Source organism: Chiloscyllium plagiosum, chromosome 9, assembly GCF_004010195.1.
Source record: "Chiloscyllium plagiosum isolate BGI_BamShark_2017 chromosome 9, ASM401019v2, whole genome shotgun sequence".
In the NCBI taxonomy this organism is placed as follows: Eukaryota; Metazoa; Chordata; class Chondrichthyes; order Orectolobiformes; family Hemiscylliidae; genus Chiloscyllium; species Chiloscyllium plagiosum.
The window spans coordinates 20,429,962-20,447,174 of NC_057718.1; the positions used below are offsets into that span (position 1 = coordinate 20,429,962).

The window sequence follows — 17,213 nt, forward strand, 5'->3', positions numbered from 1 at the left end:
TCCAGTCTGAAAAACAACCCTCCACCACCATCCTCTGTCTTCTACCTTTGAGCCAGTTCTGTATCCAAATGGCTAGTTCTCCCTGTATTCCATGAGATCTAACCTTGCTAATCAGTCTCCCATGGGGAACCTTGTCGAACGCCTTACTGAAGTCCATGTAGATCACATCTACTGCTCTGCACTCCTCAATCTTCTTTGTTACTTCTTCAAAAAACTCAATCAAGTTTGTGAGCCATGATTTCCCACGCACAAAGCCATGTTGACTATCCCGAATCAGTCCTTGTCTTTCCAAATACATGTGCATCCTGTCCCTCAGAATTCCCTCCAACAACTTGCCCACAACCGAGGTCAGGGTCACTGGTCTATAGTTCCCTGGCTTGTCCTTACCACCTTTCTTAAACAGTTGCACCACGTTTGCCAACCTCCAATCTTCCGGCACCTCACCTTTGACTATTGATGATACAAATATCTCAGCAAGAGGCCCAGCAATCACTTCTCTCACCTCCCACAGAGTTCTCGGGTACACCTGATCGGGTCCTGGGGATTTATCCACTTTTAACCGTTTCTAGACATCCAGCACTTCCTCTTCTGTAATATGGACATTTTGCAAGATGTCACCATCTATTTCCCTACAGTCTATATCTTCCATATCCTTTTCCACAGTAAGTACTGATGCAAAATATTCATTTAGTATCTCCCCATTTTCAGTGGCTCCTCACAAAGGCCACCTTGCTGATCTTTGAGGGGCTCTATTCTCTCACTAGTTACCTTTTTGTCGTTAATATATTTGTAAAACCCCTTTGGATTCTCCTTAATTCTGTTTGCCAAAGCTATCTCATGTCCCCGTTTTGCCCTCCTGATTTCCATCTTAAGAATACTCCTACTTTCTTTATACCCTTCTAAGGAGTCACTCGATCTGTCCTGTCTGTACCTGACATATGCTTCTTTCTTTTTTCTTAACCAAACCCTCAATTTCTTTAGTCATCCAGCATTCCCTATACCTACCAGCCTTCCCTTTCACAGGATTATACTTTCTCTGGATTCTTGTTATCTCATTTCTGAAGGCTTCCCATTTTCCAACCATCCCTTTACCTGCGAACATCTGCCTCCAATCAGCTTTTGAAAGTTCTTGCCTAATACCGTCAAAATTGGCCTTTCTCCAATTTAGAACTTCAACTTTTAGATCTGGTCTATCCTTTTCCATCACTATTTTAAAACAAATAGAATTATGGTCACTGGCCCCAAAGTGCTCCCCCACTGACACCTCAGTCACCTGCCCTGCCTTATTTCCCAAGAGTAGGTCAAGTGTTGCACCTTCTCTAGTAGGTACATCCACATACTGAATCAGAAAATTGTCCTGTACACACTTAAGAAATTCCTCTCCACCTAAATCTTTAACACTGTGGCAGTCCCAGTTGATGTTTAGGAAGTTAAAATCCCCTACCATAACTACCCTATTATTCTTACAGATAACTGAGATCTCCTTACACGTTTGTTTCTCAATTTCCCTCTGACTATTGGGGAGTCTTTAATACAATCCCAATAAAGTGATTATCCCTTTCTTATTTCTCAGTTCCACCCAAATAACTTCCCTGGATGTATTTCCGGGAATATCCTCCCTTAGCACAGCTATAATGCTATCCCTTATCAAAAATGCCACTCCCCCTCCTCTCTTGCCTCCCTTTCTATCCTTCCTGTAGCATTTGTATCCTGGAACATTCAGCTGCCAGTCCTGCCCATCCCTGAACCATGTTTCCATAATTGCTATGATATCCCAGTCCCATGTTCCTAACCATGCCCTGAGTTCGTCTGCCTTCCCTGTTAGGCCTCTTGCATTGAAATAAATGCAGTTTAATTTATTAGACCTACCTTGTCCATGCCTGCCCTGACTGTTTGACTCACTTCTGTTCTCAGCTGTACCCGTCTCAGATCGATCTCTTTCCTCACTATCTCCCTGGGTCCCACCCACCTTACTAGTTTAAATCCTCCCAAGCAGTTCTAGTAAATTTCCGTGCCAGTATGTTAGTCCCCTTCCAATTTAGGTGCAATCCGTCCTTCTTGTCCAGGTCACTTCTACCCCAAAAGAGATTCCAATGATTCAAAAATGTGAATCCTCCTCCCATACACCAGCTCCTCAGCCATGCATTCATCTGCTCTATTCTCCTATTCCTGCCCTCACTTGCTTGTAGCACTGGGAGTAATCCAGATATATATACCCTTGAGGACCTCCTTTTTAAAATTCTACCTAACTCTCTGTAATCTCCCTTCAGAGTCTCAACCTTTTTCCTTCCAATGTCGTTGGTTCCAATGTGGACAATGACCTCCTGCTGGCCCCTCTCCCCCGTGAGAACATTCTGCACCCTCTCTGAGACATTCTTCATTCTGGCACCAGAGAAACAACACACCATTCTGCTTTTTCTCTGTTGGCCACAGAAACGTCTGTCTGTACCTCGGACTACAGAATCCCCTAACACAATTGATCTCTTGGAAGCCGACATACCCCTCGTTGCATTAGAGCCAGTCTCAATACCAGAAACTTGGCTGTTTGTGCTACTTTCCCCTGAGAATCCATCACCCCCTACATTTTCCAAAACAGCATACCTATTTGAAATGGGTATATCCACAAAAGACTCCTGCTCTAGCTGCCTACCTCTCTTACCCTTCCTGGAGTTAACCCATCTATGTGACTGTATCTGAGAGTTTCCCCCCTTTCTATAACTGCCATCCATTACATACTGTAGCTGTTGCAAATTCCTCATCACTTCTATTTGTCTCCAACGGATCCACTCGATCTGATAAGATTTGCATCCAACAGCATTTATGGCAGATATAATCCGCCGTAACCCTTAAACTCTCTTTAAACTCCCTCACCTGACAAGAAGTACATATTACTGCAAAGGTCATTTTTGCTCCTTCACAATCTACAGACCCAGAAAATAACTCCGTCTTATTTCTCTACAAACACTGCCCCAGGTTAAATTAATAGCTATGGCTTATATTTTAAGTTTAATCAAGACGCTTATCTCCAAAAACATATAATCAAGAAAGAATCCACTGTACCCACTACTGCAGCCTTTCTATTGGACATACTTAAAACAACAATGAACTTATCTGATTCTGTGCTGTGAACTTCGCCCAACAGTTCCTCCAAGATTAGTTGTGACTTTCACTGTTTGTTAATTTTCCCAGATGCACTCCGATGTCCAGCAATACACGAATTCAAACAGCAAAGGCGGTAACTGTGCCGATTTTTTCTCTCTCTCTCTCTCTCTCTCGCCTGCACTGTCCTCACCATGTGCTTCCTTTGTCTGCCCTTCTCCCTTTTTAAACTGCTGTTGTTTTGACTTTTTTTTCCAAAGTTCCAAACAATGCAACAGCATATAAAACAGTAATTGCTGCTTCTGAAATTCGAGGAAATCACCTCCAACACCTAAAATACCCCAAAAAAAGGAGCAGCTCTTACAGCCAGAAATTTTTCCTGTCCTCCATCTTGGATTACCCAGAATTTGTCCTTAAGTGATTTCTTTTTTAATCACTAAATTAAATATTTGCTGTATTCCAGTAAAATTCAGGGTTCAGGGATTGCCAATTTTAAAAAAACATGTAGTTGTAAAAGAAATTGAACAAAAACATACCTTATTGAATACTGCAATCTGTGGAGCTTTAGAACATCTCTACCTTTTAACTCTCCTCTCTATAAACACAAGGAGAAATTTTACTTAAGCCTTCAGCCAATTATTTGATAATCATTTCAGACTAGTGACATTGGTATCCTAGCTGGAGACAGCGCCTGGGAAATAGACGTCAGAAATTTCAATAATGGAGCACCTGGAATGTGGGTTTGTGGATAGTACACACTTTACCGTAGTTAGATTAGCTAGTTTGAGAATAGAAATGATTTTGTTCAGAAATAGACTGTATTCAATTACCAGCTGTTTCAGCTAAGATGAGGTGTTGAAATAATTTTTAGAATCCTGAATTTCTATGGTAACTTTGAAATGATCTTAAGTAGGCCAATTTCATTTGTAGAATTTGAGTGCTAAACAATGTAGCATGTAGAATCTATTGGAACTACTGTGCATTTCTATGTCACAATATTCTGAATAAAATTAGAAGCTTCTAACATTTTGTTTCTAGAGCGGAAATGTTTTAAACTTGCAGATTAAATAGCTGTGATACTACTGTGAAAGTTGTCAGGATGTTGATTTTATAAGCTTGCAGATGAAATGGTCAAATGTATTTTGTTAACATGGTTATTTACCATATTTTGACTTTAGCATTATTCTTATTTGAGGGGGAGGGATTTCTCGTCTTTGACTCTGTCCATGACCTTGGACTTGCAATAATTTGCAGGGTAGTAAGGCTTTTTCTGTATGGCTTCCTACAATCAACAAGCAGCCAGTGACTCTCCACAACTATACTACTGGAGCTGATTACAGAAACTCTTTTTGAAATCTTATCAGTCACAACTGCAGCTGCTTAGAACTTCCAATATATCAGCATTCTTCAACTGTAGCAATAATTTATTTTTGCCACAGCCTGTTCAATATGACATTACCACTGTGTTTTGGCTTCAACTGTTTCCATAATTTGAATGATTTAGATTTTGGGACAGTAGGCCACATAGTCCAATCTGCTGATGGACAAAGATGGGCAGCATTGTAAGCAGAATAGACGGAGCATAACATTGTAAAAAGATGCTGATACATTAACTAAATGAGCAAAGTGGTCATGTTTTTCAATCTGAGATAATGTTCAGACTGTAACAGTGTACCCTCTAAATGGAGGCAAAGTAGAAACTGGAGGTCCACAGAGATTTGGGGAAGAGAAAGAGGTCTCCAACTATATAAACCATTCAATTTTTATGACTAGGTTCAGAAAATGACTCCATTCTAATGGAATGCTGGCCTTTAAATCTAAAGGAATAAAATGCAGGAGAATACAGGTTGTTCTGCTATAACGTGCATTTCATTAATGTGAATTCACTATAATGCAGTTGATGAATTGTTCACTGTTCCTAAAGTGTGAACTTTTAAAGCATGTATTGGTTATAATGCGATTCCAGCCCCATTAGTTTATTTGGTGCTGCTATTACATGATTTTCTTAAACACCTGTTTGCACGAGAATGGAACTATCACATTCTAGCAGAACTGACTGTGCAAGTCAATGCAGTAGCTGTACAAAGTCTCTGGTTACCACACCTGGAGTACTGTGAGCAGTTCTTAATACCACACCTTTGGTAGGATATAATGGCATTTGAGAGAGTGCATTGAACATTTACCCGAATAATATCTGGACTCTAAGACACACCTCCAGAATTTAAAAGGTAAGTGGTGTTTTGATCAATGTTGTTCAAGAGGAACGAAGAGTTTCTATCTGTACAATTTCCATTGGTTATGAGAATCTAGGACTAAGGACCATAACCAAAAATCAAAACCATACATTTTAAGAGTAAATTAGGCAGAAGTTTAGAACACTGATCTGTAAATGACAATTGATTTGTAATTGTAAGTTATGAAAGTGAGATTGATTTAATACTCCTGTTATCAAGAATAATGAGGGATACAGGACAAAGGTGTGTATATATAGGGAGTAGAATGGCAGAACAGCTGTGATCCTGTTGGATGCCTAAACAGGCTTGTATTTCTTCTGTAAATTTAAGCTACCTCAACTCCACAATCACTGTATAGCTCTTTATCAGCCATTTTTCATATGCGACTCTGGTCGAGCATGATGTTTGCTTTTGACCAGACTGATTGTTTGGAATTCTGCTCCCCAGAAAGCAGTGGGGGCCAGTATTCAAGCTGAGCTTGATTACAAATTAAGCAGTAACTAATTTCCCACTGGATTTAGTGAATTGGGTTTAGTGAATAGTTGATATACACACCCAAGAAAACCTCCACATCAAACCTTGTATATGACTACAGTATTTCAAATTATTCATTTATAGTTTAAATTAATGTAAAAGTATTAAATATTGTTATGTCAAGATCCTTTAAAAACTGAATTTTCCTAGTATTTACTGTTAGCAAGATATTTCACTGAAAAGCTATTATAGCAGTACTTTCCAAAATTCTAGCATATCAAAATAGGTCACAATGCCTATTGGATTAGCATCAACAATTGTTTGGCACCAAACACACCCTATTATCGATCTATTGTTTTCGAAAATAAGTATTTCTTCTTAAAAGGAATTAAAACTGACCCTCCGATGAAGGCAGACAAGGGATCAGTGATCAACAAACAGCATGAGTAGCTGTCCCATAGCCACTGACCTAAAGAATTCAGAAAATTGATTGACACACAAAAAATAATTTGACCCAAGAAATATGATATAACAATAAGTGCTCAGGGCAGAGGAAAATTTTTCTTTAGTTCTGATCAAGCAGAACTGGTAGGCAGCAGTTCTTACTATGCAGCTGGAACAGACCAGAATGTGAGGAGGACGACAAAGAGAAGAGTTCCCCAACAGCTTGACTAGAGAGTAGGATGCTGCTCTCACTGCTTCGAGACTGAAGCATTCTGTCCTGACAATCTGTTAGTCCTTTGATATTAGTGAACCATCCCCACTTGTCACTGTAATTTCTTTATCTAATTAACTAACATATCACATCTAAACTGCTATTGCTTAACAAAATTAATAAACTATCAGAAAATTACTTGCAGATTGTCGACTGTCTATATTAATAACTGTGAGCATGAACTTCTAAAATCAACAATACCACATTACAGAAATGCTTAATGGTATTAAATTATATCTGCTGTTCTTCCCTTCTGTGAACAATGCCAGATTTGTGAATGATGCATCAATACATTGTACAACATGGAATTCAACTTCTTTCTCCCAGTTGCTGCTAATTTGGCTAACCTTAGAAAATGTTTTTGCAAATCTGAAAAGTAGAAGAAATACTTTAAAAATGTAAATATCTAGTTATTAATAGTCAATGCATCTAAATTTAAATATTTTAATTTGGTGTGAAGTTTACATTTCAAAAGAAAACAATGTAATGTTTTGGGGCTGATTTTGTTTCTTATTTTTGTATCCAGTAGTGCCAGTTTGTATTGCATTGCTTAGGTATGAAGATCACTGTGCTTTCATAAAATATTTGGAAAGTTTACTTCTCTATGTATTTCAGGAAGAAGAATGGACAAACACATGTTTGTGATGAATCAGTCATCAGTGAGACTGACTCTGGTAAGTATAATGCACTAGTTATTTGTCACTTGTTGCGGTGCATTTTATAAGCTTTTTCTTGTTTCTGAAGTATGGCACACTTCATTAGGTAGATTGGTTGAAATGAGATTTGTTTCTGTTCAGGCATTGGCTCTGCAGTGATTAAATATTGCTTAAAATCATTGTGTCCTAAGCCTCTTACCTTTATTCCCTTCCTGAAAGAGTGATTAAGCTTCTCCATCTGCTGACCAATAGACAGTGTTGTTCTTAAATTGTTAGTTGTTAAAGATGAGTGTAGAAAACTAGCAATCATGCATAAATCAATGAATGGTCACTCACTGATAAATGGCAGTCATTGGAAAAAAACAACATTTCTTTTGGTTTGAAGCATTAAATCAAGACGACTGTAAAATCCACTTTGGATCACAGAATGTTCCAGATTTTGGGTGATGTTGAAGAAAAGAGCTTGTTAGACCATCTGACTGAGACTGATATTTTGAATCAAAGAAAGGAGAATTCACAGGATCAGACCATTGATGATTTAACCAGTTCTTTCAACCAGAATCTCCTGTTTGCAATGGATAATGTAAGAAGTGATGGGTCATCTAATGCAGATATTGTCGGCCAGTGTAGCAGTCTCAATAGAAACCAATCTTCTAACTATACATTAACAACAGATTTCAACAAACCACAAGATCTTTTGGTAAGAGCTAAAGTTTAAAATAGGGCTTGCTCATTTGTTTGTCTTTTTTCTGTTAATTTTTAATTTTCGTTGAGTATTCAGGCAAATTTATATGTTTGGTGATTTAGAATAATGTGTGCTTGCTTTGATTATTTTTAATGGAAAATTTTAACTGAGACAGAAACTCATGTTTTACAATCACACAGTTACTGGTTTGAACAATAATATATTCTTGCCACTGCTTCATTTGAGATCATGTAACTTGGATGTTGGACCTGTGGTTTTTTTCCCCCCCAAGTCAATGAAATAAATATTGTGTATTGATTATTGACAGTGAAGTCATATAGCATAATTATTGGGGCTAATAGGCTCAAAACATATAGGCATAAAGAAAGAACAGAATACTGTGTTGAATGATCAGCCATGACCATATTGAATAGTGCAGCAGGTTTGAAAGGCAGAATAGCCTATTCCTACTTCCATTTTCTATATTTCCATGACTACTTCCAATTTTAGCTACCTAGTATCAGTGCCCCCAGGTCACACATGAAGTGTTTAGATGCAGCGCTTTGCGCACTCGACCACAGCTCCAATTTTCCAGGAATTAGTACATCTCTAAAAGTTAAAATTGCAAGAATAAAACATTAGCCATACTATAACTTGTCGAGTAGCAAGTACTGCTGTTTAACATTTGTGATGATAACTGTGTGTGTGTGTGTATGTGCATATTTCTGTAAAAGAGTTGGTATTGCCAAAGGACTGGCAGTTGAGATTCCTTTATTACAAAAAAAGAAAACAAAAACCTGGAATTGGCTTTAACATTAATGAAACAAAGCATATCAGAATTTGAACTAATGTAAATGAAAGCAGACACCGGAAAGAGCAGGCATGTAGTCATATTTTCAAAAGGCCTTTGATAATGTCCCTCACAATATTCTTAAAACAAAGTGGAGTCTGAGTGGACATTTGTAGTGGTTGAGAAATAACAAATTTTGGGAGTAAAAGACTGTGTGTTTCTTCAAATCGAAGAAAGCAGTATTCCACAAGAATCATTGCTTAGATCTGAGTTATTCATTATTTTGTAATATGTTTTCACCAAGGAAGTCTGCCATCCTTACCTGGTCTGGGCCCATGTACGATTTCAGGTTCATAGTAATGTGGTTTTTCTTAACTGCACTAGAAATGGCTTTGCAAGCAACTCAATTCAAAGGCAATTACAGATAGGCAATGAATGTCAGCGTAGCCATCAGTGCTCTCATCAGTTTAAAAAAAAATTGAAAATAATTATATTTATTTTGGAATTAGGAATGAGTAATTCAATCAAGATTTGCAGATGATACCAAACTGAAGGAATAATAAGACTTAGAAGGAATACAACATAAAATTGCAGTAGTAAACTTTCAGACTGTCTAGTTATGTCCCAAATGTACATTCAACATTCATAACTGAAAGGCAGTGTAACTTGGCAGGAAAAGCAGAAACATTCCCCATACCTTTAGAAATTGAATTCAGCTGAATAGTTAAGGGATCCAGCACACGAATGATGAACAGCAGGACCCTGGGGAGCAAGGAAGATAGTGGAGACCTTTGTATGTGTGTACACTGCTTCTTTAAGATATCAGGAGAAGTGGATAAAATGGTTAAGAAGGCATATGGAATAGTTTCTTGTGTTTGCCTAAACATAGAGTTTAACTGCAGGGAAGTTATACTGAAACTGTATAAAACATTGGTGAAATCGTAGCTAGAGTATCATGTGTAGTTCTAGAATTCACATTTATAGGATGGATATGATACCACTGGAAAGGCTGCTGAGGAAATTTACCAGAATGTTGCCTGCGCTGGAGATTGAGGAGCATAGATAGTTTAGACAGGAAGAGACTTCTATCCTTGATGGAGTGATCAGTGACCAAGGGGCATAGATTTAAGGTAAGGGGATGTGAGGAAAACCTTTTTCATCCAGAGGGTATTCGGAATCTGGAACTCACTGACTACAAAGGTGGTAGAGGCAGATACTCTCATAACATTTAAGAATTGAAGTTTGTGAGAAGATTTGTAGCTCAGGTGCTCATTGTTGTGGTTCTATTCGCCGAGCTGGGAATTTGTGTTGCAGACGTTTCGTCCCCTGTCTAGGTGACATCCTCAGTGCTTGGGAGCCTCCTGTGAAGCGCTTCTGTGATGTTTCCTCCGGCATTTATATTAGTTTGTCTCTGCCGCTTCCGGTTGTCAGTTCTAGCTGTCCGTTGTAGTGGTCGGTATATTGGGTCCAGGTCGATGTGCTTATTGATTGAATCTGTGGATGAGTGCCATGCCTCTAGGAATTCCCTGGCTGTTCTCTGTTTGGCTTGTCCTATAATAGTAGTGTTGTCCCAGTCGAACTCCTGTTGCTTGTCATCTGCGTGTGTGGCTACTAAGGATAGCTGGTCGTGTCGTTTTGTGGCTAGTTGGTGTTCATAGTTGCGGATCGTTAGCTGTCTTCCTGTATGTCCTATGTAATGTTTTGTGCAGTCCTTGCATGATATTTTGTACACTACGTTGGTTTTGCTCATGCTGGGTATTGGGTCCTTCGTTCTGGTGAGTTGTTGTCTGAGAGTGGCTGTTGGTTTGTGTGCTGTTATGAGTCCTAGTGGTCGCAGTAGTCTGGCGTCAGTTCAGAAATGCTCGTGATATATGGTAGTGTGGCTAGTCCTTTGGGTTGCGGCATGTCTTCGTTCTGTTGTCTTTCCCTTCGGCATCTGTTGATGAAATTGCGCGGGTATCCGCTTTTGGTGAATACATTGTATCGGTGGTGTTCTTTCTCTTTTTGCAGTTCTGGTGTATTGCAGTGTGTTGTGGCCCTTTTGAACAGTGTCTTGATGCAACTTCTTTTGTGTGTGTTGGGGTGGTTGCTTTTGTAGTTCAGGACTTGGTCTGTGTGTGTGGCTTTCCTGTATATCTTTGTAGTGAATTCTCCGTTCGGTGTTCTCTGTACCATCATGTCTAGGAATGGGAGTTGGTTGTCCTTTTCTTCTTCTTTCGTGAATCGGATTCCTGTGAGTGTGGCGTTGATGATCCGGTGTGTGTTCTCTATTTCTGTTTTTAATGATTACAAAGGTGTCATCCACATATGCAAAGATTAGAACAAACAGTTTTACCGCAAATTCAACCCAAACTCTGGGTCAGATATGTGGATTCCCACATCTAATAGAAATTCTGATCTGAAATCTAATAGAATTCAGATTTTTTTTTTTCAAATGTGTATAGGATCTTGGTCAAACCACACTTAGCATTGTGCACCATTCTGGCCTCCATATGAAAAGGACATAGAAGCAACAGACATTTCAGAAAGCGTTTACATGATGGTATCAGAACTAAGATTAAAGCTGTTGGAAAACATTGAAGGGGACTTTTATGTTCTTCAGTAAAAAGAAGTCTTGGAGGTGAATTGAGAGTGGTCTTTACATGAAGAATGAGTTGGATAGGGTAGAAATGGAGAGAATCCAAAACTAGGAGCCATCAATTCAACATTGAAGACCCCAGACAAAATCATAAGCTCTCTTGAAAACTTCTGAATGGACAATAGTCTTTTTGGTACTAGTCTTGTATATAACTGCCTTTTGTTTCTGACATGCCAATGCATTTCTTCATGTCTGTTGATGTATAATAAAATATCATGATGTAAAAAGACATGCTGCAAAATTTCCTTTTTAAACATAACAATGGAACGATGAGGCTCTGTACGAAGGCTGAGAAGGGGAGGAAGTCAATTTGCTGCTTTGAGGAATTCATCAATTTATTTATTTTTAGGATGTGGGCATTGCCACTGAATTGAGTGACTTGATAAGCCATTTCAGAGGCAGCTAAGATTCAACTTGAATGCTGTGGTTTGCAGATAAAGTCAGCAGATTTCCTTCTGAAAATCCCCTTCTAAGATTTGTTTATGGAATCTGGTTGTATATTGCTTAACCAGTAATTATTGCTAATCCCTATTTGTCCTAGTAAAGGTGCTGGTGAGCTGGAGCCTTGAACTGCTGCAATCCTTGTGGTGTAGGGACAACCACAGTGCTGCTTGGAAGGGAATTCCAGGATTTCTATCCAGGAACAGCAATACTGTGCCAGTTCTGGATTGTGAATAACTTGGAAGGGAACTTGCAGGTGGTGGTGTTAATGTGCATTTGCTCCCCTTGTCCTAAATTGGTAGAGGTCACTGGCTTGGAAGGTGCTATTGAAAGTGCTATTAGTGAAGCAGATATCAACTAACATAGAGTCGTAGTCATTGTGTCATACAGGATGGAAATAGAGCCTTCAGAAGAGCCCTTCCATGCTGACCAGATTTCCCAAATTAAAATAGTCCCATTTATCCATATTCCTATAAACTTTTCCTCAGACGCTGCCTGACTGGCTGTGCTTTTCCAGCACCACTATTTTTGCCTTTGATCTTCAGCATCTGCAGTCCTCACTTTCTCCTATTCATGTGCCTGTCCAAATGCCTTTTAAATACTGTAACTATAACCATCTCTACCACCTCCTCTGACAATTCATTCCACAGACCCAGCAGCCTCTGTGTGGAAAAAGTTGTCCCTCTGGTCCCTTTTTAAATCTTTACCGTCTCACCTTAAACCTCTGTCCTCTAGCTTCAATTTCTCCTACCAAGGGGAAAATATCTTTGCTGTTCACCTTATCTATGCCTCTCATGACCTTATAAATCTCTATAAGGTCACTCCTAAACCTCCTACGCTCCAGGTTGGTTAAAAAGTCTCTGCCTATCCAGCCTCTCCTAACTCAACCCTCCAGTCTCTGTAACATCCTTGTGAATCTTTTCTGCACCCATTCCAATTTAATGCTATCCTTCATAAAGCGTGGCAATGAGAACTGTATGCAGTGACCTAACCATTGTCCTATACAGCCACAACAGGACATACCAACTTTTTTTTACTCAATGCTCTGGTCAATGAAGGCAACTGTGCAAAATGCCTCTTTCACCACCGTGTCTGCCTATGACATCACTTTCAAGGAGCTATGTACTTGAAGTCCTAGGTGTCTCTGTTTGACAACACTCCCTAGGACTTGATCATTAACTGTGTAAGTCTTGCCCTGGTTTATCTTAACAAAATGCATTATCTCACATTTGGCACAGTGGTTAGCACTGCTGCCTCACAGCGCCAGAGACCCGTGTTCAATCCCCGACTCAGGTGACTGACTGTGTGGAGTTTGCACATTCTCCCCGTGTCTGCGTGGGTTTCCTCCGGGTCCTCCGGTTTCCTCCCACAGTCACAAAGATGTGCGGGTCAGGTGAATTGGCCATGCTAAATTGCCCGTAGTGTTAGGTTGTAGGGGTATGGGTGGGTTGCGCTTCGGCGGGTCGGTGTGGACTTGTTGGGCCGAAGGGCCTGTTTCCACACTGTAAGTAATCTAATCTAATCTAATCTATTTAAATTAAAATCTCTCTGTCACTCAGCCCATTAGCCCAGCTAATCAAGATCCCTTTGTAGTTTTAGATTATCTTCCGCTGTCCACTAAACTATTCATTTTGATCTTATCTGCAAACTTACTAACCATGCTTCCTCTATTCTTGTCCAGATTGTTTATATAAATGACAACTGTGGACATAGTCCCGATCTTCGTGAAACATACAGTTGATTCTAATCATGAACTGAAATACTGGAGAACATTTGCATTGCTATTTAATGTAACATCTTTATCAATGGTTTTGTAATCTTTTGTTAAACCTTTTTAAAAAGATGAAGTCAGTGAATTGGGACACAGATTCAGCAAATTTCAAACTTTCTGCAACGAAGCAGAGTCTGATACACAAACTGAAGAATTGGGCAACAGACCTGATGCTGGAAGCATAACTGGAAGACGACCAAATTCTGCCCAGCCATTCTTCACAAGAGATCTGGTAACTAATCTGAACCATGTCCTGCCTTTGCTTGTTTTTTTTTTGTACTAATTTGGGTCAGGGACGTTTCTTACTCTAGTATCTTTGTGCTTAACTTGTAGGTTGAAAATTACAGATTGAAATATTCAAATAGAATGAACAAGTGATCTCCAGTTAGGAAACATTCATGGAATTAAAGTTATGCATAACTGTTCTTTATAAAACGATTTGCTTTTGGCGATTTGGGTAACACTAGTCAGCGTATTGACCAATTTTGGTTGCCCTTGGGTGCATCGAGTCAAACTACAGATTGTACAGGAATTGTGATCCACAGCAGGCAACTTATCTAAAGGATTATTCCAATTGTATAAACAAGGGATTATATTAATTCCGAAATTTATTTCTGTCTCTGCAGTGGAACTGTAGGCTCGGAGGAAGTGAGGGTTATGGTTGTGTTTCAAACCCACCAAAGTCATGTAAGTGTTAATGTTTTGTCATTGCTGTATCTTTTCCATAATTTAAGAAGCCATGAAATATTTTGTACAAGGATCTAATGTCCAGGGAAACTATGCTAATCACTATTTTAAAGTAAAGCATTAATAAAATAAAGAGGCCACATTAGATTTTGTTAAATTAAGTTGTATAGTGCCATTTTCTTGATTCAGACTAAGACAATGCACACTAAATTTGGCCCTGTCATCCCTATTGTAAATCTATGACCTATTAATATAGTGCACAAGTTGTTGTAGCACTGTGTTTGTATTTGTATGCAAACAGAAGCATATAGCTTCACACCACACTTCAAGACTGAATATGGACTACAGCTGTTTCTGTTCAAACTGTCACAAAAGTACCATTTATATGAAATACAGAACATTCAACTAGAAAAAAACATGCCTGTCAGATTGAACACAAAGGAAAAAGAATAGGAGAAAAACCATTTAGCCTCCTTGGGTCTGCCCTGCTGTACAATAAGCTCTGACTGTGACTTTAGCTCCACTTTTCTGTCTGTCGCACCGCACACTATCACCATAATATTTTAGATCGAAATCTGTTTTGACTCAGTCTGAATGTAATCAACAATAGTATCCATTGTTCTCCGATGAAGAACATTCCAAATACTAACAATACTGAGAAAAGAAATTCCTGCTGATCTATCATATTTTGAAACTGTGCTCCCATAGTTATACATTTCCTAAAATATTCTCATTGCCTACTGTAAAGTTCTCTTGTAATCTTATTTTAATAACATCAGCTCTCATTCTCCTGAATTTAAATGAGTATCGTTCCAACCTTCTTCTTAAAACTGTCTCTTCATCTCAGGAATTAGCCTACTTGAACCTTCTGTGCACCATCTTCAATGCAAATATATTCATAATTTAAAAGAAGATTAAAACTGTATACAGCACTCCAGATGTGCCACACCACTGTCCTGTACAGTTGTAACCAGGGTTCATTACTTTTATACTCAATTCCCCTTGCAAAGCCATGGAATGGGCACAAATGAGTAGATAACACTACTCAAAATAGAGGAGGATTTTCCAGTTCCTGGCCAAAATTATTCTGCTAAAGCCAGCTTAGCTTGCCATTGTTTACTGCCTTCATAAGAGACTACTTTGTAAAATGGATTATAAATCTGTTAGTATGATAAAATAGAGACATGACTTTATTCAATCTAAACTGTGCAGAATATACACTCGATGCTTTTTAAATGCTTGCCATTGCAGTTATTAGACCAGTAATGGATCATCCTCACACAAGAAACATAAAGAAAAGTGACCCTGTAGCAAAGTAAGTGTGTTGGACTTCGTTAGTTGTTTCCTTTTCTTTTAAAGCCTGCAATATAATTTGTACAAAAGATTCAAATATATACTTAACTTTGATAATTGTTGTGTTGACTTTGTCTGCCTTTCCACTATTCTCTGCAATATTTAGACTAACTTCCAGGACACGTGATTTTCCTTTTCTTTCATTTCCTTTCCCCACTCCACCCTCATGCTAGAGGTACCATTCCCTCTTGGATATTTTTATTCTGCATTCCATCACACTGAGTTTTTTTCTGTTCTTTCCTGACACTTCTTGCAATGAAAGCATTTGTTCAGATTTTCTCAACCCATGCCTACGATTTCATATTGTTTTGTATATGAGCAAGGCAGTCTTCCAATTCCATGTTCAACAGACCAAGTGGCTATTTTTCTACATCCATTTAATTCATGTGTGATCCTGATCTGACTTATTTTGGTTTTCTCAAACAACTTCTCCTCTACCCTTCTAAACTCTTATGTTATTCAAACTTATATCAGAATTTTGAACAGTAACGTCTTGATGGACACAATGCTGCCTTCTGGCCCTTGCTGTATTATGGCAAAATTTGAGCTTGTGAAGCTATTGAATATAAATATTATTATTGATACTAACTTTAGAATCCTTTGTGAAAAGAGACAAATTTTATCCCATCACACTTTAGATATTTTTATTTTATTTGAATTCCCTTGCCAACAGGACTTTTAATTATCGTCAAATTCAGCTACACTTTAGGTGTGTGTTTCAGCAAAGATTTAATTACGTTAAAGTGCATCTTAACATTGACTCACTTGTTTCACTTCAACATCATTAGGCAACACATTTGCCACAAACTTCCTGTTGTGGTCTGCTTGTGCAAGTGCCCTTTCCTACAACACCTACACTCTCTGTCTCTCCTAGTGTTGTATTCCTGGCTTTTCTCTCTAGCCTCTCCTGGCATTGTTTCCAAACCTTATGTACCATGTTTTTCTTTTGTGGGGAGGGTACACCGGGTTACTACTTAAATGCTCTTGTTATGAATTTTTCTCCACCTATGCTCCATCCAGTGGTCGATATTGTTCAGCGCAAGTAGTCCTAGAATCCGCACAATTTTTTGCCCCCAGACGGAGCTCGTCAGTCTACAACAGTTTTTTTTTTAAATGTCATATCTACATTATATTTTGTTTATATTTAGTGATGAATTTTATTTTGCTAATTATTTCAGCTAAGAATGCATAGTACTACACGTACAGTACGGTATTCTAGCTTGTGCATTTTATTTGGAGTGGGAAATATCTGAAGTAGTCAGTTCGGACTGACTTAACACTAATTTCTACTGTAACTATATACTTACAAAGTCACAATTTTAAGGAACACAAACAACTAAATGAAATTGTATTTTCAATTTAAGGTATTTTGAATATAAGCAAAACTGGGAGACTTTCAAAGCTCCTGGAGAAAAAGATAGGAAAGAACTGCGATGGGGGATAAGGGTATGTACTTCTAATCCTTTACTGTCACACAGTCAAATTTAAAGGGACATTGTCAGGACTGAGTTGTTTCAAGTATATTTTGTTCTTCCCTAGGAGCAAATGCTTTATAATCACCAACTACGTCTGGTGAGTGGTCTCTTTTCTAGTTTCCCATTGATTCTCATTATTCTCTATCCCCAAAACAGTAATATTAGCTGAGTTCTCTGAACCATAGTTGTAACACT

At 38.6% G+C, this 17,213-nt stretch overlaps 1 protein-coding gene across 2 annotated transcripts in view; it reads left to right on the top strand.

Moving 5' to 3' along the window:
* The window catches only part of hyls1 (HYLS1 centriolar and ciliogenesis associated), a 35,396-nt gene that overhangs the window by 17,315 nt on the left and 868 nt on the right, over positions 1 to 17,213 (top strand). For both annotated transcript variants that reach the window (XM_043695525.1, XM_043695527.1), the window contains 6 exons: positions 7,138 to 7,196; positions 13,575 to 13,735; positions 14,130 to 14,190; positions 15,442 to 15,505; positions 16,908 to 16,989; positions 17,083 to 17,115. In XM_043695525.1, the coding sequence (XP_043551460.1) occupies positions 7,138 to 7,196; positions 13,575 to 13,735; positions 14,130 to 14,190; positions 15,442 to 15,505; positions 16,908 to 16,989; positions 17,083 to 17,115 (460 nt within the window). The remainder of the gene's footprint in view (positions 1 to 7,137; positions 7,197 to 13,574; positions 13,736 to 14,129; positions 14,191 to 15,441; positions 15,506 to 16,907; positions 16,990 to 17,082; positions 17,116 to 17,213) is intronic.